Consider the following 24,972-nt stretch of genomic DNA (forward strand, 5'->3'; position numbering starts at 1 on the left):
ACGCACAAAGAGCCTGCCTCTTTGGGTAGCACTGGGTCGGAAATTGCCATACTTGAACAGACTGCATCTTATTGCTACGCTGACTACCTGCTTCATTCCACGCACCTCCTCGAGCCATCAAACTGTGTCTTACTGCTGGCAGATATATGGTAGGAGCAGTGCATTTGTTCAAACATATCAGTGGCTTGTTCTCAAAGCACATTTAAACTACCTCTGCTGGTTTTTCAGTTAAGGATTTAATGTACCGGGATTTTGAAGCTTGCTTTCATCATTGTCTTGAAATTTTCAAGTCTCACAACTAGCTAATTGATGCACGCCTTTTGTTTTCTGACTGTCTAAAGGTTCTAATCCCCATCAGTTTTTCACGTTATTGTTATACTCCTTTTAGTTCATAACAACCTTTCAGCGAGCTACTTATATACATAATTGCTTGTGGCAATCTAGTATTTTATGAGTTGGACAAGGCATGTAGAATCACAGTCCTTGAACAGCATTCTTCTGAAGATGTGCTTCTATTGTAGCTATTTTAGGGGTGTGTCCTGTGGGTTTAGCTCCTGGTTGTGGCTAGTGATTGATATGGCATACATGAACACACAGGTTTAGTGCACGTTGCATTATGCTGTTCTCAGGTAAGAATGCAGCTCGATCTAATCAGTAACATGTTCTGCTCCAATGAAGGTATAGGAAAAGTCGGTGGTTGACTTGCAGCAAGTTGAGCAATAAGAGCTGCATAAACAAAGGATGGCACCAGGAACGCGCCCTTCGGACATGTCAGTTATCGTACCCAAAGCTGAACAGGCACATTGGGCTTTTCCTGGAGAAGAATGGATTACAGGATCTTCTAACAAAGTGTTACTTGAACGTGATGGACATGCTTTCAGTTTAGAGAAAAGTACAAGTTTACTGTCCAATTCATGGAATGCATCTCATGAAATGTCAGGGCTAAACTATACTTCACATAAGGCTGCTTTATCAGCACAAACGAATCTTGGTGACAGGAGTTTAAATCACTGGAATAGTGAGGACTCAGCATTGAACTCAATCCCTGCTCTTTTTCAAAGCAAATGTAAGTCCTCTCATGTTCCAGCTAGCCGTTTTAACTTTTTCCCAATTTAACTCTGCATCATGTTGATCGGTGCAACAATCTCCATACAGTGCAACATTTGCATGTGAAAGATTGCAACTAGAAGGGCTAAACAAACCTTGTGGTTACTTAAGTTTTCAGAAATCATATCAATTATTGCAGTGTGCTTGGTGTTGCGACAGTATGTTCAACTCATTACTTTTGTTTCAGATTCCAAACTTGTGTTCGTGTCATATGCCTTGTTTTGTGCATTTTCAACCCATTTATCTAATGTCAACTAGGCCTTATTGCTTTTGTTTTGTTTATGTTAGCCTCTTCCACAGAGGTGTATGAAGTCTCTATCCTACTCTATCACCACTATCCTCTGCGCCCTGAGGTTTATGTCCAACCTATTGATATATCTTCTCCCTTTTTAAGTGTTTTGAAATGTAATTTGATCTGGACTCTACAATATGGGCCTGGTTGCTAGATTGTTTAATTGATAAAACTTTGATTAGTTAGGACCAACACAGATAAAACTTTGCTTTACAGTGAGGCTTTCCACCCCGGACATGGCTACAGTTGATGTTGGCCCTGTTCCAACAAAGAAAAGTCTTCCCCAGTTTGATCTCCTCACAGAGTTGGAATGGCGAACAGTTGGAAATATTCTTCCAGATGATGAGGAACTCTTTTCCAATGTTGTTAATGATCTAGATGTCAGTGCTTCTGTGAATGGCATGGGTGTAAATGAGGAATTGGATTTATTCAGCAGTGGAGGGGGGATGGAGCTAGAAGGAGATGCACAAGATTCAGTCGGCAGCTTGAAGAACAGTTCAAAGTTCTTTGAGTCCATTTCAGTAGGTTCCACTATGCAGAATGGATCAACTGCTGTTGCAGGAGAGCACCCTTTTGGGGAACATCCATCAAGGACTCTCTTTGTCAGGAATATCAATAGCAGTGTTGAAGATACTGAGTTACGAGCCCTGTTTGAGGTAATGCTCTTTATGGACTCCTTTGCATAGGTGTGAATAATGACAGTTTTCCATGCTAAAGCTGAAGTGAAAAGAAAAGAGAGTTTCATATAGTTTCTTCAAGAACACGGGTGATTGGTGAATATATGTTGACATTCTGAGATCCTCTTTCTCCCTTGTATTACAGTCTCTCCTTTCTTGATGCTTCTTACACAAACTTTTGTAATTTGCAGTGTGCTCCACTCTCAGAATGTTCTATCTCTCTTTCCCTCTTTCTTTTCCACACCCCCCAGCCCTACAACAATCCTGTCCCCCCCTCCTCTCTCTCTCTCTCGTGATATTTCTTGCTATGCGCACGGTATTGTGTATTGATCAATGACTTGTGTATGGTCTTGGTATTTTTCTGTACTATGTGCACACTAATATGCCTTGATTGATGACTTGTATTTAGTCTTAGTCTTTTTTTCTGTGCTGTCTGTGCAGCAATATGGAGACATACGCACACTTTATACTGCTTGTAAACATCGTGGATTTGTGATGATATCTTATTACGATATACGAGCTGCTAGGAGTGCAATGCGAGCTCTACAAAACAAACCTCTTAGGCGGCGTAAGCTGGACATACATTTTTCCATTCCCAAGGTAAGTGATCACTGTTTTGGATTAGTACCAGACAGTTGGTTTTTAATGTTCCACAGCTTGCCAGCATGATAAAAGCATCAATTGCTTTGCAGAATATGGAGTGGCTGTTTCTGTTTTTGATGGGTATTTTATTAAATAAATGGTGAATTTTTTCGATACTGAAAGCTTTTGCACCTTAGTAGCAAAGCATCACAAAAGGTATTGTCCAAAGTTCTGATTATCTTTTAATACATAGTTAATTCTTTTGTGTAGAAACGAGAAAGACCACTTCACAATTGACCAAGGGTTCACTAGTGTTTGTAAGTGAGGCATACAAGTGAAAATGAAATATAGACCCATGGTCTCAACATCTCTTCTCACCTTTGGGCAATAGCTTCATTCACTAGTGCTTGTAAGTGAGGCATACATGTGAAGATGATATGTACACCCATGGTCTCAACGTCCCTTCTCAGCTTTGCACAATACTGATGCTGAAGTAGAATGGTGCCTCTTCCTTGATACTTCAGAAGTTTGTGCCGTGTTGTTTTGTCTCCTTTATATATAGCTGGACAGCTCCAGTGTCTGTATATGATTAATGCATTTCTCACTTTTGTTGGATGCAATGACCAGAAGATCTCATCACTAAAAGTGCACATACTGATATTCAGGATTTGCAAAGCACTGGTTATAGCTTCTATATAATTACCTCATCTGATTTCTGGCTGCCCATATTCTTTTGACCATTTGTTCTTCACAAGCAGCCAGCTTAACTCGGAAACAAGTTCCATGAGAATTTGAAGGGTGGTTATATGCCAGGAAAAGTTGCTCACTCCTTTTCCTACTTACTTTTCAGTGCAAGTTGTATAAAAGGCTTATGTGAGTGAAAGTTTTAAATGGTAGTACCAAGGTGACCAATACAATGCCGGCTCATTTTTTAATAAGCTATCTAAATGGTGCAAGTACTGGCAGATAGTGTACAATCTGATGCAGATAATTTCTGTATGTAGGTCTAAGGTAGGAAAGTTCTTGAATGGTTTATCAAAGTGACAGATGCAGCGTTGCCTCATTTTGTTCATTAGCTGTAAAATGGTGCAAATACCGGTGGGTCATCAGTGTTTACTCTTGTATTCATACATGGTCTCACGAAAACAATTTCAGTTAGTTGGACCATATATTCTTCTTTAGATAGCTTCTTTGAAAGTAAGTTTATACTAGCTTGCACAAAAATAATATGAGTTACCCCAGCTGGCTGATCACAAGGGCAGTCTTCTTTACTCTTGAGACATTTAGTCTGAGTGAGAAAATGTCACAAATTTATTGATCTCTTTGTACAACAAGATCAGCCCCAAGCAAATAGTATTTCCAAGTACAAAGAACATTAACTACAGCCAACAAATCTTTCTCATAGACCTATAAATTTTTCTTGGTCCTTGTAACACTCTACTATCATAGGCTAAAACATGTCCCTGTTGCATAAGATCTGCACTGATCACATTAGACAGCAGAAGCTCGAAGGTTTGGCAAGATCGACACAGGATCCATAGGAAGCTTTTATTTCATATTTTTGAAAGCTGCAATTTCTTTCTTAGCCCACTTAAAATGCACACCCTTTTTCTGCAAAGCATGAAGAGATGATGCAATCTCTGCAAAGTAGCATATAAAGTTATGATAATACAGACACAAGATAAAAAATTGAGCATGCATGATAATACAGACACAAGATCAAAAATTGAGCATGCATCATACAGATTGTTAAATGAGTCCAACTATGTATTGCATCCACTTTTGCATGGTCCATATGCTCATCACTCTTGGATATTATGTCTCAAGAGGTGAATCTCTTTCGAAAAGAATTCACTATTTTTTAGCATCTTGAACCGGCCTATGCTTTCTAAGTTCTACAAAAACAGTTGCCAAATGCTTCCTATGCTCTGCCTCATTCTTTGAGTATACAATGATTTCTTTAAAGAAAGTGCCAACAAAAGACCTATGTGGTTGAAAAATGTGGTCCACCATGCAATTAAACATTGCGAGAGCATGTAAGCCCAAACGGCATAACCAAGAACTCATATGAGCTAGGTCTATCCCACGATCTGCATGCCTCTTAAGGGGAAGTCCTCCTAGCATATTCTCTTCAAAGCAACCCTTAAATTCATTTAAGAATTCAGTCCTATCTTTATTGAGCATAGAAATATTTGATTTTTAATCCACTCAATGACTTTCTTAGCAAAAACTATGTAAGCTCAAAAGTGATTTTTCATTCTGAAGAAGTAGTTGGAATAGATGCAAAAGGGATTGACTCTCCCTTAAGCTTAACATTCAAAACTTGTTGCTCTCCTTTGCATGTAAGAGAAGTCTTCGTGTTGTGATACAATTCTACACATCCATCATAGCATGGACACTCTGATGCTAAGGGATGCTTTGGAGCAAACAAATCTTTCCAGCAGCTGTTTTGCCTTCCACAAATGGCCCTTTTGGTTGCCTACTTGCATTGTAGGATGGCTTGAACCGTTTCCCCACCTTTTACCCTTTTATTGAATAATTTAGACTTGCTGCCCTAAATTCAATTTGGCTATTCTTATTTTCAGAACTGTCTTTTAAAGCAATACCTTAAAACATGTAGCATGTCCTTTATCAATGCATAGGTTGTATTTACATTTTTAGTCAGCTAGGCCATGCTGATCATCTATTGTCTTTGTACAATAATCATAGATATTTTTAGGCAGACCACAATAGTAGGTCTCTATTTGCTTTGCCATTGTGACCTCATGAAAAGAGCTGAATGACAACAAAGCTCTTGAAACTCATTCGTGTATTCTTCTGCCACATTGAATTTGTCTCCTCCACTTTAAAGTGTTTGTGAGCCATTGAGAGGAGAAACCTGTTTAAAGTGTACTCACTTTGCCAGTGCCTTGCCTTGTATTAAAAGGGCAGCTCACTGCAGTGCATCCCCTTTGAAAAAAGTGGTCGCCTTGCTCACTTTGGATGCTTATGAAAATCACCCTGAGAGTAGGCTGCATTAAATTGTTAAATGAAGGTCAAACCCTTGAGTGTATCATGTACACCATTGAAGGTTTCAAACTTGACTATTGCATCACCTTCTCTGTAATCTTTGACCTTGCCCAAAAGTGTCAAATCGTCATAAATTTGTGGCTGCAAAAATGGTGGCCCTAGTGATGCTGTTGCTACGTTTGCATTTATCAATTGCCTTATAGGGCCTCCCAACTGGCCAAACATTCTGATTTGCATACTTGGCTGTATACCAATGTTGCATTTCTGATTGCAATGTCCAATTGCATATTGTACCAAACTTTCACACTGATGTGAAAGCTTCACTTGAATCTTAGAAATGGACATTTTTAAAGTTCCTTTAACCTTGCCCTTGGCCTATAAAGTTCCTGGCAGGTCCTTTGGTTGTGCCCTTGAGCCACCAACCTCGTGACAGTATCAAGTGCCCATTGACCATGCAGCTGATTACCATGCCAACAGCGAGGGGTTTTAAAATTCATATTTTAATCAAAGATATTAGTTGCAATTACCAAAAATTTAGAGTTCTTTTACATTTTGGTGATATCTTCCACAAGATATGTTCACCCAGTTTTCACAAGTTAAATTAAGTGCAAAGTAGGCGATGATGTCAAGATGGTTAGTTTTGAAGACTTTGAGAAACTGTTTTGGGACTCTTTTGCTTCCACACAAGCTACAATACAACTTGGCTTATTGTGAGAGAAGAACTAGGCATTTTCTGCTTCCACATAAGCCATGATGTAAGTGGGCTTATAGTAAGTGTTTAGTCAAGTGGGAAAATCAGCTTGAAGATGCTTCTGCCCAGGAGAGGGTGAGAGTTATCAATAGAAGTTTCCATACCATGTTTTCGAGGACAAATTTTTTCTTAGGGCTCTTGGAAAAAGAAGCATTTCTTAGGGCAGAAGGTTACTGTATACATGGATTATGGATGTTGTGGCTATGTATGTGACACATGGGTGGTAGTCAGCATGCCCCTCACGCTCTGGGCGACACACGTGCTACAATGGCCGGGACAGAGGGTCGCGACCGACTGTATATGGGGAGACTGACGGACCCACAGTGGAGTATCAGACTAGTGGATGGACACTTGTAGGGCAAGTGGGCCTAAGCTAGCAGACATGATTAGAGCAGGATCCAATATGCAATAGAAAACTCATTGGTGCCCACAATCTGTTGTCACATTTGTGGTTTGAGGATTTTTGGGGGACTTATCATGAAGGATTCTGAACTGGAGGGAAAACGTGAGTAGGAGGGTGATTTTTTGTTTGAGTTGTGTGTGTTTTCGAACATCTTTACAACCTCCTTATTCCATTTAGTCTTTTTATTTGGCCACTTGATTATTTCTCTGCCACATTGTTACCTCGTTCCCCTATCAATGCACTAGTTTTAACCCTCTCGTTGCACTGGACTGTCTTCAGTCAGACTTTGGGCAGTCTCTATGTACTTTTGATTAAAACAATTTCACAAGACACCTTACCTCTCCTCAAATTTTATATGGTGGAACACTCGCAACATATTGAATTGGAATCTTTTGACTTCCTTATCTTTAAGTCCAAGGTCAGGGGTCTTGAATATGCTGAGTCAAATGTGAGACCATTGTAACAGCAAGCTCAGGGTGAAACTTGCAGCACAGTGTATGGCGAGAAGTGATTCTTGGTAACTAGATCCAAGCCTTGAGGACTACTTGAAAGCTGAGAAGAGACTATATCCAAGATATAGCCAAGATACTCCAATAACCCGGAAAGATTGTCCTCTTCAAGGGATATGTGAGATTTACCCACAAGTGCATGCAAAAGAAACGTAGCATTTTGGTTATGCAGTGGAACAGCAAGCATTCACACAACATTGAATCTTTGACTTCCTTATCTTTTAAGTCTAAGCTCATGGCACTTGCATAGCCTGATTCAAATTGTGAGACTATATGGCAGCCTTTTCAGGATGAAACTTGCAGTGCAGTGTATGGCAAGCAGTGATGTTTGGTAACCAGATCTAAACCTTGAGGAATACGCAAGGCATCCAAGATAGTGCCAAGACATCCCAATACCATAAGTGACCTGGAAAATTGTGCCTCTTTAAGCAGTATGTAACGAGGTACCTGCAACTAAGAGTAAAAGAAACATATCATTTTGGCTGCAAATAGAAGCATCTAGGCATTCCTTCTAGGGTACATTGTTGTCAAGGGTGAGCCTACATTTTTGAATATGGGATCCTATGTTTCTGGCTGCAAATACAAGGATCTAGATGTTAATTCCAGGCTACATTTTAGTCAAGGGTGAGCTTTACATCATTAAATAATAAGGGTCTGTCTTTGATTTTGGATTTGTGGTGGTCTTTGCTCTGATGTGTGTTCAAAAAGGCTCTTCCTCCACTACAGGTTTTCTTTGGTCAGTTTTCCATAACTCACAGAATGCAATTTTCTTGATGAGAATCCTTGTGGTTTGTACATGATTGATTAAGGGATCCTATGTCTGGCTGCAAATATAAGCATCTAGTTGTTGGTTCCGGGTTACATTTTTGTCAAGGGTGAGCTTACATCATTGAATAATAAGGGATCTGTGCATAATATTGGATCTGTGGTGATCTCTTCTCCAATATGTCTGCCCAACATTTTTCCTTTAACTGACAGAATGTAATTTTCTGGATGGGAATCCTGGTGATTTATGCTTGGTTTTTCTTCTGAGGCATACCAGTGTTTTTGTATGCTGAGTATACTCTTCTTTCGTAAAGATATCTTAGTATCTCTGTAAAGTTGTAGACCTTGTAGCTAGCAGAGGAATAGACGGGGGTGAGGTGGATATTTACATCCAGGAGACTAATTGATTGTGGTTTACTCAAATCTGATCACAGGACAATCCTTCTGATAAAGATGTAAATCAGGGGACTTTGGTTGTGTTCAACCTTGATGCATCTGTTTCAAATGATGACCTTAGGCAAATTTTTGGCATTTATGGTGAAGTCAAAGAGGTTTGTGTGTTTATCTTGTTACAGATTGATAGGATCTAATCTCTGATATAATTTCTATTCTCATCTGGCTTGTACACTGACAGATCCGTGAAACCCCACACAAGCGCCATCATAAATTCATTGAGTTTTACGATGTAAGGGCTGCGGAGGCAGCCCTGAGAGCACTAAACAGGTCAGACATTGCTGGGAAAAGGATCAAATTGGAACCTAGCCGACCAGGGGGTGCAAGAAGAAGGTATGTAATGGCATTGTGAGTTGTCTTAGTAATCGACTACTGTTGATTTGTGTTTTTAATCTTTGTTTTGAACAGTCTCATGCAGCAGTTAACACATGAACTTGAACAAGAAGAAAATGGCTTGTTGCGTGAATTTTCCGGATCTCCACTAACAAAATCGGCACCAGGTGTGATTCATCTGATAGCCTTTTATAGGGACTTAATTAGAGAAAATTCTAGTGAATGCTCTTTGTATGACTTGTTGGATGGCTTGACATTAACCTGACAAATCTTATCATTATGCATTTTATTTGTGGTGAGGTCTATTGAATCTAGTAGTGGGCATGTAAGTGAGATAGCAGGGGTTAGGTTGATTTTCTCTCTTGTATGTGGAGAGAGGAGTAATACATGGGGTAAGGAAGACAATTTTGATGGAATTTTTGGGTCATAAGCATATGGATTTTGAAACCAATTGCAACATCTCAAAAACATGTATTGAAGGCGATACTTGTCTATGAAACATGAGATAAATGGTATATAAAAAAACAGTAGTACTGCTTAAGTTGGGTGAATGAGAAGTTGTGACATGATGATCATGTTCTCACAAGTTCTAGGATAACAAAGAGGTAGATACGATGAAGGAGAGCCATGTTAGATATGATGAGTTCCATTGTAAAATAGTAGGCCCATTGGCAAATCATCCTTCTGATGTAAGCATCAGTGATGCTAAAAAAAATGGGTTGATTAAGGTGTCACATAATGAGAGAACTAATTAGGACTATAATGCATGAACTTCATCTTGGAAAGAAGAGAGACAAAATGGAAGCAAAGGCTTACATACTAGATTGTTCAATACTAGTTGCCTCTTAAATAGACTTTCGATATATAAGTTTGGTAGCTCAAAAACCTCTCAAGTTACAACCCTACATTGTGGCTGCATCCTCATGGGATTACAACTACAATTGCTCCACCTCTTGACCTCCTTTAATTGCTTTATTAGTTAAATCACCGATGATGTCACCTAGACCACTAGCATGCATTGGACTAAAGTTCATTTGCTTCATTTTGAGAGTTCATCCAATTGAATTGACCCTTGCTTCTCAACACCTCAACTCAAGGGTAGGTTGTGTTGATCTATTACATTGTTTTGAAACAATAGTCCCCTCCTTAATCTTGACCTAAAGCTACAAGAAAGAACCCATGACTTAATAGCTTCTATAGAGTTCAATGGTGGGACAAACAAAGCCCCTCCCATTTTGGGTGGTTGGCTCCTCCCATTTTGGGTGGTTGGCTTCCCACACAATGTGGGAGAAGTTACGAGGGCTTTTGAAGTAAGTCTTCTGAGTTCGAGTTTGGAGTAGATTGCTCTTCATGATTCTACATGAGGTTGGCTTGTTTATCATGCCAATAGTGCTGAGAATAGTGTAGCCAAGATTTTTGCACTTTATACACTTTGATTTGTTCCTATTATTGCATTTAGCTACCTCATGCCTTACCTTTTCACAATCAGTGCAAGTTGGTTTTGAAGGTTTCCTCTTGCCGAAGAGAGCAATTTCTTTCGCAGTCATTGTCGTGCTTGTAGTTTCCTTTAGTTCTTTTTTTTGGAGTAGAAGAGCTGATACGCAATGTTCAAGTGTAACATTTTTTAATGTTCTTGAGAGTATCTTTCATGGAGTCATATTCTTGGAAAGACTAACTGTAAGCTTTGCCAGTGCATCCTTTTTAAGAAATATTGCATCAATTTCTACTAATTGTGCTGTAAAGTACTCATTTTGTTCAGGTATTACGTAAGATAGTCATTGAAATCATATTTTAAACCATAAAATTCTATCTTAAAATGAAGCTCTTGGTTCTTTGCTTTTGGGCCAAAGATCTTGTTGAGTTCTTGCCATGCCTTTTTTGTTGTGCCCTAAACATTAATGTAGTGTATTAGACTAGGTGTTGCGAACACGGAGAGAAAAGTGAATGCAGAGAGAGCAAAGTGAACATGGAGAGGAGGAGACAAAGAGAGAATGTAGGGAGAGGTGGGAAAGGTCCCTCTGAGACAAAAAGGGCTAGAGAATCCATACCCGCCATTACCAATATCGTTCCCCTCTAAAAGGGATGGGAGACAAGGGAACCACTAGAGGAGACGGTGGGGGATGGGATGGAACCTGTGGGATAAATGGTGCACAATCGGAAATGGGTGCAACAATAGAAAGTTGCCTCTCAGGGCCTTGCACAAGGGAAGGGGAAGGGAGCATGGATAGCTTGCTCTTTTGCCAACCTATCACTAAGGTGGCTCTTGTAAAAGAATCCTCAACAATGATACTTGGCTCGGTGAAGATGTGGGTCCCAAGTCTAGGAAGGCCATAATTTGAGAGGAGAGGGATGCCCAAGTTCAGAACATGTAAGGCCTTAGAAATGGAGCTCAATGGATGGTTAGACAATAGAGGCAAGGTGCTTACACCACTGATAGGCACCGAAGAGATGTTACTAAGAGTGAGGATATCCTTTGGCGGATGGAGATCTTGCAACAAATCACCTCGGAGAGTTATAGGACTCGATGCACCATGTCAATGAGCCAAGGCTTCTTAGAACACGAGACAGTTGAAGAAGGCTCCTCCACCTGATCAATGTGTAGAAACACGGATTCAACAATAATAGCGGGTGGTGAACGTAGAGATAGATGAAGGCTTTGATGTAGATCCATAAGGTGAGGGTTTTTTCTCGAGCACTTTTCCTCGGGGGTGTGAGTAGGTCTTCCCACAATGAGGACACGTGGGATATGCTCGATGCTTCTCTACAAAAATTGTATCAGAGTTGGAAGATGACTTCAACTTTTTCATCTATCTTTTCTTCTGCTCGGCTTGTCCTATACATGGAGATAATGGTGCATAAGTATGGTCATGTGCATAGGCTCTACTAGAATCTGGCTCACTGTGACGTGCATCTTGCTTAAGCACCAATGGGACTAGTGCCTCCCAAGTGAGTCTCTCCCGGCTACAGGAAGTGAGGAGATTGGTGTAGAACACACCATATGTTGGTGACGGAAGATGTGAGAGAAGTCTAACAGCTATGTCTTGGAAGCAATGTCCGTACCAAGGGATGCAAGTGCATACCAAAGCTCCTCCCCATCCTGTGGATATGAGCCCTCATTATAGGGGAATCTACGATAGAAAGTTGTCGTAGCTTCAACTTGAGAGATAATCGATGGTCAAATGTCTGGATCTGGAAGAGAGATGCGAATATGTGTAACATGCACGAGCATAAAATCTGTACAACTCAAAAAGATTAAAGAGCTGGTTCTGGCATTCAACCGATCCCATAAAGTTGTCGAATCTGTGGTAACACCATCATGAGGATCCACTGCAGGGCTCGATACTTAGTAGAGAGGAGGAGCAGTAAACACAGATGAGTATAGGTCTTCAACCTGTAAATGCAGCCAATCTAGGGGCTAGTAAGAGACTAGGAGTGCCCGGAAGTGGAATACCTGCAATAGATGCAGATCTGCCCTGCTTCAGTCTTGACAAAGAGGCTGCCTAGCACCAATAACAAGTCGCCTAGGTCACAAAAGACCAGCCAATATAAAACACAGCTAAAAAGCCTAGTCTGTCTGCCTGAAAACAGGCCCGCCCAGCCTGCAAAGGTGCCGTCCGACCTGAATAGCTGCCACCCAGGAGGAATGATGGCCTGGCACACGAAATGCAGACCAAAGACAGCTGCCTGCACTAAAATGCTGGCCTGTACCTGCAGAAATGGTGCTGCCCAGCATGAAAGAAGCTATCCAGGTCAAAACACAGATTGTCCCTGGTAAACGCAGCCTATAGTGGGCTGGAAACAGGCCGCCCTGCACTGTTTGATGCCAAACGTAGGGGCTGCAACATGTGTGGATGGCCCCTGGCTGGTTTTAAAGTTAGATCAAGCATAGTAAACTAGAAGGAAAAAGATCATGGATTACACCTTCCACCTATTTTGATTCACCACTTGATGTCTAGGGAACAGCAAAAGAAGCATAGCAAGAACTCAATAGGATTTCTGAACAAAGAACTAGTAATGCCACTTAAAGATAGAATTTATGGGTTCAAATGTGACTCCAAGGATTCTCTAATTGTATACACAAACAAAATGAGAAGAATTATGACACATCTAGCAAGAATAGATGCAAAAATTCCTGAAAGGAATGCAATAGTAATCCTTATTGTAAGTCTTTCCAAAGAGTATGATTCAGCTAAGGACACTCTGAGGAACATGGATAATGTTTCCTTGGAACACTACATGTTTGTTTTCTTACTCAAAGAAAAGAAACTCAAAGGAACTACAACTGTGAGAATGAGATGGCAACCTTTCTTGTAATTGTAAGGGCGACCCATGCTCAAGCAACATTGATATCATGAGTTGAAATTTGATGGTTGAATTCGATGTCTGAGCTTATGAGACATTTGTAACACCATCAAACTTTGAAAGCTGTTTGTAGAGTATAGTTGCCACAAGATGGGCTTTAGGAGATGCGGATTGCATGTTGCAAAGCTGATATTGGATGTGTGTCACTTGAGTCGTAATAGTCATATCGAACTAAGTGATCTCTAGTTATTTGTAAATTGTAGCAGCTCTCATGGTTGACCGAGCATTGTACATAAGTTGGAGCTTTACTTAGACCCTAGGAGATGGCCCACAAGAGGTGGCTGCTGAAAGTGCATCCTTCAAGATTCATGGAAGAAGTGATGAATACGTTTTGGTATTATTGTTGTCCCAACAGATAATTGCTTCATCATAATCATCTTCCTCTTAGTTGGATGGAACATGAGAGGATTTTTGAAGACGTAGGACGAAACTTGGAACTATATATTAGAGTTGCTTTTGCACAAACCCTGCTTTCATCAGTGTAGTCTAGGCTAGATAGTGAGGGCCTTTAAGCTTGTCACCAATGTTGCAATATGGAGGAGCCATTGATAGATGATATATTGAGAAGATAAGTAGGGGTCTAGAGAGAATACTTGGAGTACTTATGGTTAATAAGCTTGAAATTTTGAATTAAGAGTTCAACAATTCAAGCAAGAGATAGTTTAGATTGAAGATAAGGGAGGGACAAGATGCGAAGTGAGTGTAGTGGATAGAGGCACAAGGTGAATTGGGTGGTTTGCAACGGTGGCCATACTATGATAGCGTATTTGCGAGAGCTTGAGGAGTTTTCTTCTACATATTAGGGAAATATGGATGGGACATGTTTGTCATTGCCACGAGAGTTTGGTTTGGTTTTCTTGCCTTGGTAGTTGCCCCCATCATGATTGGAAGATTTTCAGGGCTGAGTTCAAGGTTGCATTGTGTGCGCGAATGGTATGTTGTATATGGTACTGTTCCGTACAATCGTACCATATGGTGCTATTCGGGTAGCAGTATTAAGAAATACCCTAACGCAAACATAAACAGAAACCGTAGGACAAAGCACAGACTGATAAAAGAACATAGTTAGGGTTAGGGTAACTTAGAGACAATGAACACAGTGAATAAATGAAGTGATATAACTACTGAATAATACGATGCTCATGCAGCAAACACACTATGCAGTGAATGAATACTGAACCTCGAACTCTTGTATCTCAAGGATTAGAGCAGGGGGAATGAGTTGGAGAGTGTGTCGTACTCTAAACGGATCCCGAATCGTAGCAAGGCAGTCTGCGGATGTCGAACACCAGCAAACGCATAGTGAGAAGTTGGATCTGATGCAGACAACAGTGAGGAGAGAGAAAGACTAAAAATGCAGGCATCAGGTGAGAGAAAGACTATAAACGCAGGCAAGATAGCCTGTAGGAGAGAGAAATACTAAAAACGAAGATAGTAGGTGAGAGAAAGACTAAAACGCAAGCAAGACAGCTTGGAGGAGAGAAAAATATTGAAAACATAGGCAATAGGACTGTGATGACGTGGTAGGTTGTACGGCAGCAGGTCTGCACAGGAAGAATAGTCACCTGACTAAAATCAGCTCCAAATTGTGTGAAGAGGATTGGAAATCAAGCGCCAACTGATGGAGACAGCAATGGACAGCTTTGGCTGAGATGTCCTACGCGAACGGGGTGTAGGCAGCAAGCTGAAACACCTGAAATCTGTAAAAACGAGATTGAGGGAAGAGTGGAGGACTGGCTACCAATTTATAGAAAATTAGGGTTCTAGATCCTCTTCCACTTAACTCTCTCGATCTGTGCATTTCTTAGCACAACACCCCGTGATTTGAAAATACATAAGGAATATAGGGGAAGCGGCCGATTAAGTGACAGATAGGAAATGATAAAAGAGAGTTTTAAATCCAAGTTATTCACAAAACTAGCAAACCAATCCCTCACACTGACTAGGATAAGTGCCTAAGGATGATAAAATTGTGTGTGCGCCAATCATATGGTAAATATATGTAGAGGCAAAAAAGATGATGGTGGGCTTAGCAAGACAAGCAAAGCGAGCAAGCAAGCAAGGATAGGGGAAGTGTCTTTTAGGAGAACTACCATGTGGTATGCCACAAATATGGTGAATTTTAGAGTCGATCACTCCAATAGACCGAAGACGGATAAATGCGCACAGATGCACGTTTACATGAACAGAATGCCAATGCATGGGGTAATGCAAAGGGAGATGCAAGATGACATGCTCGTGCAATGTGCTATGCAATGGTGCTACTTGGACAGTGCCCTCGTAGAGGAACTGTTCACTTGTCCAAGTGCCTTTTTACAATCACGTCATCTTGACAGTGCGGATGAAGTTACAAATGTCCATAATACAATACAAAAGAATAAATGAATGTAATGTCTAAAAAATGGAAGCATCATCACTGTCACTATCAAGAGTAGAAGCCACCCCCTCTCAAACTGGAAGGGAAAGCAAGAGGGAAGTACCCTCTCCTCGTCAAGCTGAAGAAGTAGGGGAGGGTGTACCCAAGCCGATCCTTCTCCCCCTCTCCCTCTCTCTCACTTTTAAGTTTCATTTATACATATTACATCCTCTTCCCCTCCTCCTCCCTCTTTCTTTTCCAAATCCCTCTCTCTCTCCCTCTCCTCCTTTCTCCTTATTCTTTTCCATAATTCCTAGGCCTCTTCATGAAGCTTTTCATCTCTGCACCACAAATCTTGAGATGACCACAGGCAAGTCAAATTGCTATCATTGGACTTGCAAGTTTTGTGGGAAGGTGATGACAAGTAGTATGATAAGGCTCATCATCCATTGGACCAAGGTGGGTGGTCAATGTGGCCCATGTTCTAAATCCTTGGCCGATGAAATCATGAAGTACTCTCCCTTACCCAATCAAAGTGGTCATGTGTTATCAAGCATGACAAAGCCTTAAGAGGAGGTGGTCACCTCCGATATGGAAGTGGATACTTCTAAGACTTCTAATCATAGTCCATGTGCCTCAATAGCCTCGGGCTCTGTCGCTAGTGTTGGAAGTAAAAGCCCATGCAGACAAGCTTCGCTACAAGAAGCTATAGGTGGTATTTCCAGTCCTTTGTCTTTCCTCAAAGAGAGGCAAATGAATGCAAAGATAGAGATTGCATGTACTATCATAGAGAGGGAAATGAATGTAAAGATAGAGATTGTATGCACTATCATTGAGATGTCCTCATCTCGAGATAAACTGGGGATATTGATGGTTGAAAGTGCCTTCATCTATCCAAGTGGCATCCTCTTCGGGATAATCTTTCCACTGGACGAGGCATTCTCTCAAGGTTCTGGATCTCAATTGTCTCTCCCTAACATCTAAGATCCTGTCAGGCCTTAGTTTAAGGACTCCTTGACTAGGCATTACAACTTGTTGGTCATCAAGTACATGGTTAGGATTAGGTACATACTTTTTCAATAGGTTGATATGGAATACATTATGAACTTTTAGGTTCTCAGGGAGCTGCAGTTGATAAGCATTAGGTCCTAGGCACTTGAGGATCTTGTATGGTCTACAATACCTTGGACTTAGCTTCTTGCAATCTTCTAAGGATAGGGAGCTCTTCTTAGGGCATACGCGAATGAAGACCATGTCCCCCTCTTTGAAGACTCTATCTTGATGCTTCAAATCCGCGTAGGCCTTCTGTCTATCCTTGGCAGCTTGGATGTCCTGCCTTATTGACTTTATTTGGTCATCCATCTCTTCCAACATCTGCCTTGAAGCTTCAACCCTCAAGATTGGATCTGAGAAGTTTAGGGGACTTCGACAGTCATGACCATACAATGCCTGGAAAGGGGTCATCTGAATGCTTTGTTGGTAAGAAGCATTGTAGGAAAATTCAACCAAAGGCAAGTATTGAATCCACCTCTTCGGCTCACGACAACACTATGTCCTAAGCATATCCTCGATGACTTGATTTACTCGCTTTGTTTGGCCATCTGTTTGGGGATGGTAAGCTGTGCTAAAACAGAGTTGAGTTCCAATGGCTTCAAAGATAGCTCTCCAGAAGTGTGATGTGAAGAGAGAATTACGATCACTAATGATTCTTCTGGGTAGCCCATGTATCTTGAATATTTCCTTGATAAACAATCGTGCAATGTCTGAGACTTTATAGTTTGTCTTGATTGGAATAAGGTGTGCAACCTTAGTAAGCATGTCAACCACAACCATGATGGAGTTGTATTCTCCCTGAACTTGGGGTAGGCCAACAACAAAGTCCATACTGATGAATTCTCATTTCATTTGGGGGATGTCAAGCGGTTGCAGCTTCCCTGGCATCTTGACATATTCAGCTTTGATACGTTGGCAAGACAAACACTCCGTGACATACTTGAAAACGTCACCTTTTCCTATTCCATTTGCTTCGGGTGGATAGGTGGAAAATAATGGTCAAAGCTATTGCCATACTTGGTCCATGCGAGGGGTGGTATGGCGTCACCTACAACGACATGTGGACCAAGAAGCTCGATGAGAAGAGGGAGAGAATTAACATATCTCTCAAGCCAATGTGTGCTGGATGGGCAAAGTATGGTTGCACCATACTTTTCGATGGATGGAGTGATAGGAAGAAATGAGGTATTATCAACATCCTTGTTTCTTTACCTCTTGGCACCTTTTTCTTGTGGGCCGTGGATGCGAGGCAAAGAGGACGAAAAACAATGGGGGCTTTCGTATAGGCACATATCCAACAAGCTATTATTGAGGTAATCTTAAAAATCAAAAGTTAAATTTTAGTTTATAGTGCATTATTCATTATTCATTTCAATCTATATTTTTTAGAATCTTTTAATCTAGATTACTTGTAAGTTGTCATGACTCATGACTCATGAATGATGAGTCATGAGTCATTCTTCTATCTCCCCGAAATCTAATTTCCATCTCTTATCTTATTATTCATAATCATGAATCGTGATTCATCTATCCCAATACCTCTTTCACTTCATCTATACCCTTAATCTCGATTCTCACTTACCTTCGCTTTCTCTTGTGCCATGTAGGTTGGTGTGGGCAACGTGGTACAAGTGGTCATCGACAATGCTTCTAACTATCGGAGGATGGGACTCTTGCTTGAAGTGCAGTTCCCATCCATTCTTTGGACCCCTTGTGCCACCCACTGCATTGACCTTCTCATGGGAGACATTGGGTCATTGACTCTAGTTATGGTTTACCTGACTCTAGTTTCAACTGTTATATGGCCTTGCAATTGTTGTCTAAACTCAAATTCATGGAAGCTTTGTGCTTTCCACAATCTGTCTTTAAGTTGCACAGTTTATATGCATGTGGGCTGATTTTATATATAATTTTATATGTATTTTTTAATTGTACTAAACATATGAAACCACCCTGGTTGAGTTAATATCAAGAGTGGAACCTCCCTCAAAGACACCCTACTAGATAAGCAAGAAGGAACTTCAGGATCTTTAAGCGTGGGGTTGCTTACTCGGAGTGACTGAGCACTATGGTTGGTAATTTGGTCATGGCAGATATTTATGGTGGCTATGACAGGCATTAAGGAAATAGGACACTTTCAGAGAGAAGGTACAATGAGAAGTTTAGGTACTGGTTTCCATACCTAGATCATTGTGGAAGCTTTCAAAGAGGCTGGTTGCATGACATGGTTTTGGACGAGTTCAGCACAACCAAGGACAATTAGAATTCTAATGGGAGAGAATGTAGTGCACTGTGAGGTGACAAAACAGATACTTTTTGGCAATAGAAAGAGTTAGAACCTTATGAGAAATTCTCTTATACCATGGATACAATGTTTTGGACATTTAAAATGGCCCTAGATGGTCATTTTAATGGTAAAAAAAGTGGCTTTTAATGATTTGACCGACTTTCTAATTCTTTAAAAAGTTTGGCCTGATTTGTAATTTACTTTAAGAGTTTTGGGCCATTTAAAGCTACTCTTGGTCTTTAGTCAGTCAATTGGCCGGTTGTGGTTGGGAACAAGTTCAGCGATGCAACCTTCTTCCCTCCTCCTGTTTGTGCCTACTGTGAGGAGCAGGGAAGAGAAGTCTAGCTGGTGAGCTGGAGTGTTGTGGCAGATTGTGGCTGAACAGTGAAGTCTGATTGAGGATGGGCATGTGGTGTACAAGTGTCTCAGATTGGACAATGTGGCTTTGAGGATATTGAATTGAAGAGTGTCATTTCATTCTGGGCTCTCAGAGCTGTTACTTGTAGCTGTGTGTTAGGTGATCATCATTCCTCTTTTCCACTGAAATGGTAACCGATGTTATCAGTAAGTCAAATCTAGAATTGTAGGTGCAAGACAAGCATTGCAAAAAGACCATTCATTAAAGTTTCTATAAATGGCCCTTGATTGCTAACCTTTTGTATGCCAAGTTGGAAAGATCTAGACATGATTTGACAAATGCAATTTGTTGAGTTAATAATGGGTAGATCAACAGTATCATTGCAATTGTGTCGACTAAAAGCTCACTAAGAATAAAGAATCTGATTTTTCTGAGAATGCTGTATGCTCTTTGACGTGTGGAATAACTTGCTTTTACTTGGTATACTATATGTGGACACTGATATGATCATAATAGGAATGCACATATTTTAATGCAAAATACCATGCATGTGTGCTGATATAGTTGTACCTATCTTGGGATTGTGAGTATTGCTTTTCTGATTATGATAAAATAACATCGTCAACTGATAGTTTGTCTCTCTTTAATTACCATGTGGAACTAGCTGTTGTTGCATCTATTTATTAACTCAGTGCTGCTTGTGTGTCCAATTTTTCAGTGGGGCTAGGAAATATGAACAACTTCCCTTTCAATATTCCAACTGAAGCTTGCCATTCTCCAGCCATTGGACTTGGCCTCCATCAGAAGTCTCGTCTTCCTTCAAACACGTACCAAGAGTTTAGTGATTATCTGGCAGAATCCCTGCAGTATAGTCAGTCATTAACAGCAGTCTCTGCATTGAAGGCTCAGATGGCTTCTTTTAATAATCAGAAAGGAGAAACCACTGGCTTCAAAAGTGCAGCTTCACTTGAGCTGAGAAATGGAGGTACTTGTGACATTTTGCTCATTATCTGCTTAAGTTGATGATATGCTGTTTTATAATTATTGCACACATGTCCTCAATTTCATTTTGTATGCAGGCAGCAGGGCAACTTCATCATCATATGCTCATCTGGCAGGGTCATTACCCGTCTCTGACTTGTGCAGCAGCTTAAATTCTTTGCATCAGAAACAATGTCCTCAAAGTATGTGGCCAGTTCCACAAGTTAGACCATATGGTCTGAGTGGACATGCAGTGCAGCCTACTTTTGTCAGTGCCGGACCTCCTCCCAATCTTTTGAGTGCAGCAGCTTGTTCTCAGCATACTCATGTTGGCTCAGCTCCTATAACTTCATATCCTCTGCTTAATAGGTATCAAGGTTATCTCAAAGAATCTGTAGATGCATCTTCCATCTTAATGGGAAGTGGCTCTTTTGGTACAGCTGGTCTAGGCATAGGTAGTGCTCCAGTTCAAGTTCTAAATAGTTCCTCAGCTCAAGTTCTTGGCAATACTACCAATATGGGCCCAGGGGCTATGCTAAGTAATAGCCTTGTAGATTGTGGGGTTTATTCAAATTTGTGGCTTATGGCGCAAGCAAGAAAGAGTTTGCCCTCACACGGTGTACATGACACAACACCTTGTCCTTCTCACGGGGTGAATGACAGGGGCAGGGGTCGTAAAAGTGAGAATCCAGTTTCACAAAATGATAAGAAACAGTACGAGCTGGATATTGATCGAATATTGCGAGGAGAGGACCTTCGAACAACCCTGATGATTAAGAACATACCAAACAAGTAAGTTCTAATCTTTTGGATCTTTTAGCGAGTTGAGTTTGTTTTCGGATTATAATTTCAGGATTGCTCCTCGCTTTCTTTTCAAACTTTTGCAGGTATACATCAAAAATGCTGTTGGCAGCTATTGATGAACTTCACAAAGGCACATATGATTTTATTTACCTTCCCATAGACTTCAAGGTTCATCATCTGGTCTCTGCAACTGTCGATTCATGTGTCCTTGCATTGGATTGATCTGTCTAATGGCCATCCTTCCTGAGGCTTCTTCTGTACCCCGCCATATATCTAGAACAAAGTGCATGCTGCAACAAGTAAATCCAATGGTTTTGAAATAGGCGATTGATTTTGTTATTCCATGCTTTGGACCTGTTTGATAATTAGTAAAGTTGTCCAGGTCCTACTTCGAAGCAATGCCTTTATTGAACCGATGCGGTAAAAGGACCAAATGGTCGCAGGGGCAGTTGTGCTGGATGCATAGGACATTGTTACAATTACTGGTTTCAGATCTAGTTTTAGAACGTCAGTGAGTTACTAGAAAAATAGACATAGGGCACTTTGTTCTCCTTTTGAAAAGAGTTTTTGTTGAGTAGGGTCTGGTTTATCATGAGCTTGCCTTTGCCTAGGCGTTTCATCTTCATGACAGGTGTTCCCTTCTTGCCCTGTACAAAAACCTTTCTCAATTCAGTAACATGTTATCCATCACTTAAATATTCCACCAGTCTGCATTCTTTGTCAAGTAGTTTGTAGATAATACCAATGGTTGCTTCTCAATTAAAACAGCCTTGTTATCTCTTAGCTTAGTCTGTGCCAGTGTTTCCTTCAGTAATTGCTTTTGATTTTGGGATACTTATTGGGGGGCAACTGAGGCCACCTTTACAAGCAATAATCATTCATTGTATGTTACATTCTGGTACAGCACCATGTGTTAGAATTCATTATGACAGTGAGTCTGGACTCTCTAATCAGACTGCATCTATTCCGCATGTCTGTCTCAATTCTGGTAAGCGTGTTACATATTGAACAGTGACATTACACTAGGCTTCTGTGTGCACATGTAGCACTGGCAATGGATTGCGTATTCTGTGAAGTTTTTTTGTTCACTCCAACCTAGAACTAAGGACATGCCTGCGCCACTACTCTGAGAGTAGTACTCTAGTACTAGCTGTAGGCTGAGATAAAACACAATCATTTTCTGTGTGCTGCTGGTAAATTCTTGTGGATGTAGCAATTAGGAGGCTAGCTTGTTCAAAGCAATACTGTAGTGTGTATGTCACAGACTAGTCCTGTATGCAGACAGGTGGACAGCCCTGATTCTAGTTGATGCTCCGATTTTGAAGCCCTTTGTTTGAAAACGGAACCCCCAGTACAAATTTGCCACTAACTCTGCCAGGAGTATTTGTCATAGAAAGCTAGGCTTCATTGAATGGAGGATTTAGTTGAGTATTTTCAAGGAAAGTTCAATATAACTACAAATAGATTTCTAAAATATATGGTCATAGTTCTAATCTTTTCTTGAAAAGGTAGGATTTGTTGCTTTTATTTGGGACACAAAAACTGATGTTTTCCATGGTACTGCACAGAAACTGATGTATTTGTTGTTCCTTAACTGTACAGAACAAATGCAACGTTGGCTATGCATTTATCAACATGACAGAGCCATCACGGATAGTACCATTTTTTCAGGTTCTTTCATTTTCATTACCATTAACACATTTCTATACATTCTGTGCTTGTGGAAAATGTTTGAATCAGATGAATGAGTGGATGAGGTGAAGAAAAATGATCAATTTCCTGGGTTATCTTATGCAAGCTAGAGCTCAGTCTTTGTGCTTAATAAAGAGGACTTGTCAAGCATGCCTTTGATTCCCAATATGAGTTGTGTGCAGTGTTGATCAAATGTAAGCTTGCTACAAGTTTCTGCATTTCTAAACTTTTCTGCACAAATGGAAATTGATATCTCAGGCTTTTAATGGAAAAAGATGGGAAAAGTTTAACAGTGAGAAGGTGGCCTCTTTAGCATATGCAAGAATACAAGGGAAAGCAGCTCTTATTGCTCATTTTCAGAATTCAAGTTTAATGAATGAAGATAAGAGATGCCGCCCTATTCTTTTCCATTCGGGAGGACCTAATGTGGGAGACCAGGTATTACCTTAGCTTGTTCCTTGGCACAAGAAGTTTTAGACAGATTCCCACAATAATTCTCACATTGTGAATTACAACAATGACACGAGCTTCTGCAATACCCCAGGCTGGCAGCCCCCTGCTCCAACTGCACCTAGCTAGGTATGGGGTGCCACCTGAGCAGAAGCTCATGATGTTGAATGCTATAGGAAAAGGAAGGTAAAAGAGACCCTTTTCCCAGTAGATATTTGTCAGATATAACTTGAACAGCTTCAGGAAGCTGGTGATTAGGACAGTCACTTTGCATGGCATTTCTATCAAATTTTGTAGCATGTTTGCTATGAACTTAAGAATTTCAACCTTTTTCTCTGTCTCATTGTAAAGGAGCCATTTCCAGTCGGGACGAATCCTCGCTCTCGCTCTAACAAGTCTCGTGGAAATAATGGCACCCACCAAGGGAGTCCAATGGGGATTAACATTAGAGATTGATCGCTTCTGAAGTTTCTTGATCCAAGGGAAGTATGGATTGATGTGGTGCAAGCTTTGAGAGCACTCATTGTTGGCAGCTGGTCTTTCAAAGGAAAGATGGGCTGATAGAGTCAGCAATGCCAAAGAGTGTACACTGGTTTCTAGTTACGGCATTAGTGATGGCCACCTGAGCAGTCTCGTGCTTGCTTGTGCCAGATTATTTGGAGTGTACAGGCTACGTGCATTGGATTTTTTTTGTATCATTCATAGGATGACAGCAGTGTCTCACTGGAAGGGTAATTGTAAGCGGGCCTTTCAAGCATTACTGCTCATCAATTTGTAATTTCCATACAGAGGAAGTTTTTGAGTTGACGTTACGTCAAAATGTTCAAACATGCACTGATTGACTTCAGCAGCGACCGATTTCCATGTATTAGTGCTTTAGTCGCATGGAAGATTTTTTGTTCCCACCTGCCACAGGTATAGATACTTGCAGATTGTAGGTTTATCATGAAAACAGGCTAATTTGCTGCAGCAGTAAATCGCACATGCTCAAGTTCAAAATTTTAGTCTTACTATGAAAACAGGTTAATTTGCTGCAGTGATACATCATACAAGCTAAAGTTGAACTCCACTTTGATTGTCATGCAGAAGGTACCATGAATTGTTGTGCACATAAATGCAAATATAAATCATGCATGTACCCAAAGACCGGACTTTGAAGAATACATGATTCCTCGCTTTCCATACTGTCCAAAGCAACAAATATCTAATCAACTTGAAGTTCTTTGACACTCACGGAGGAAAAATTGCAAAAATAACCTAAACTATTTCCCATGCAGTTGGGAGGTAAAACTAGCATTTAAGTAGCCCAATAGTGCATTTGAAGGAACTCTATTGGCTTCGTAGTGACAAAGTAGGTGTTATTGTGTCTATGTGTGTGAGCATCTCAAATACTGTGTCTATATAGGTGTGAGCATCTCAAGTGAGGTGATATCTTAGCTAGATGATGTGACCATTCCATCTGTAGCAAGGTTTTTGGCTTGATCAAAAGCATAGCCTTTGTTTAAGGGCAAAATTTTAAATCTTTATTTTGCCAACAATTATGTAATGGCTTATTCATATGCCAAAGAAGAGTTGCATGCTGGTCCACCCATGGATGGGGTAAATTGTCTCTATGAACTTGAATAGAAGACATTTAGTGCCTTGCAAAGAAAGTGCTTCAAAACTAGGAACATCACTATCGATTTTCCAATTTAAAAGTAGATCCATTGGATTGAGTGGAGGGATAGGTTGATAAAGTTTTGAACTTG

General features: G+C 40.6%; 1 protein-coding gene across 1 annotated transcript; it reads left to right on the forward strand.

Annotated features, from left to right (window-relative positions):
- The first annotated feature begins 13 nt into the window (after positions 1–13).
- LOC148029347 (protein MEI2-like 5) lies at positions 14–24,129 on the forward strand. Its single transcript, XM_087688125.1, has 13 exons — positions 14–149; positions 679–1,066; positions 1,616–2,055; positions 2,518–2,676; positions 8,530–8,646; positions 8,730–8,881; positions 8,957–9,048; positions 20,016–20,282; positions 20,377–21,070; positions 21,166–21,250; positions 22,685–22,753; positions 23,033–23,212; positions 23,576–24,129. Exons 2-13 carry the CDS (start codon positions 742–744, stop codon positions 23,678–23,680), a joined length of 2,685 nt encoding a protein of 894 aa, XP_087544251.1. The 5' UTR covers positions 14–149; positions 679–741; the 3' UTR covers positions 23,681–24,129.
- Positions 24,130–24,972: the final 843 nt, after the last annotated feature.

This window comes from Lygodium microphyllum, chromosome 11 (assembly GCF_053477565.2).
Source record: "Lygodium microphyllum isolate KBCC chromosome 11, Lygodium_microphyllum_v1.1.10, whole genome shotgun sequence".
Taxonomy (NCBI): Eukaryota; Viridiplantae; Streptophyta; class Polypodiopsida; order Schizaeales; family Lygodiaceae; genus Lygodium; species Lygodium microphyllum.

What these genes read in the sequence shown, in the direction of transcription:
- LOC148029347 (XM_087688125.1), top strand. Translation starts at nt 742, where the DNA reads ATGGCACCAGGAACGCGCCCTTCGGACATGTCAGTTATCGTACCCAAA. An exon ending in ATTAAGAACATACCAAACAA is followed by an intron (nt 21,071 to 21,165) that starts GTAAGTTCTAAT and finishes AAACTTTTGCAG; the next exon opens with GTATACATCAAAAATGCTGT. An exon ending in ACCTTCCCATAGACTTCAAG is followed by an intron (nt 21,251 to 22,684) that starts GTTCATCATCTG and finishes TTAACTGTACAG; the next exon opens with AACAAATGCAACGTTGGCTA.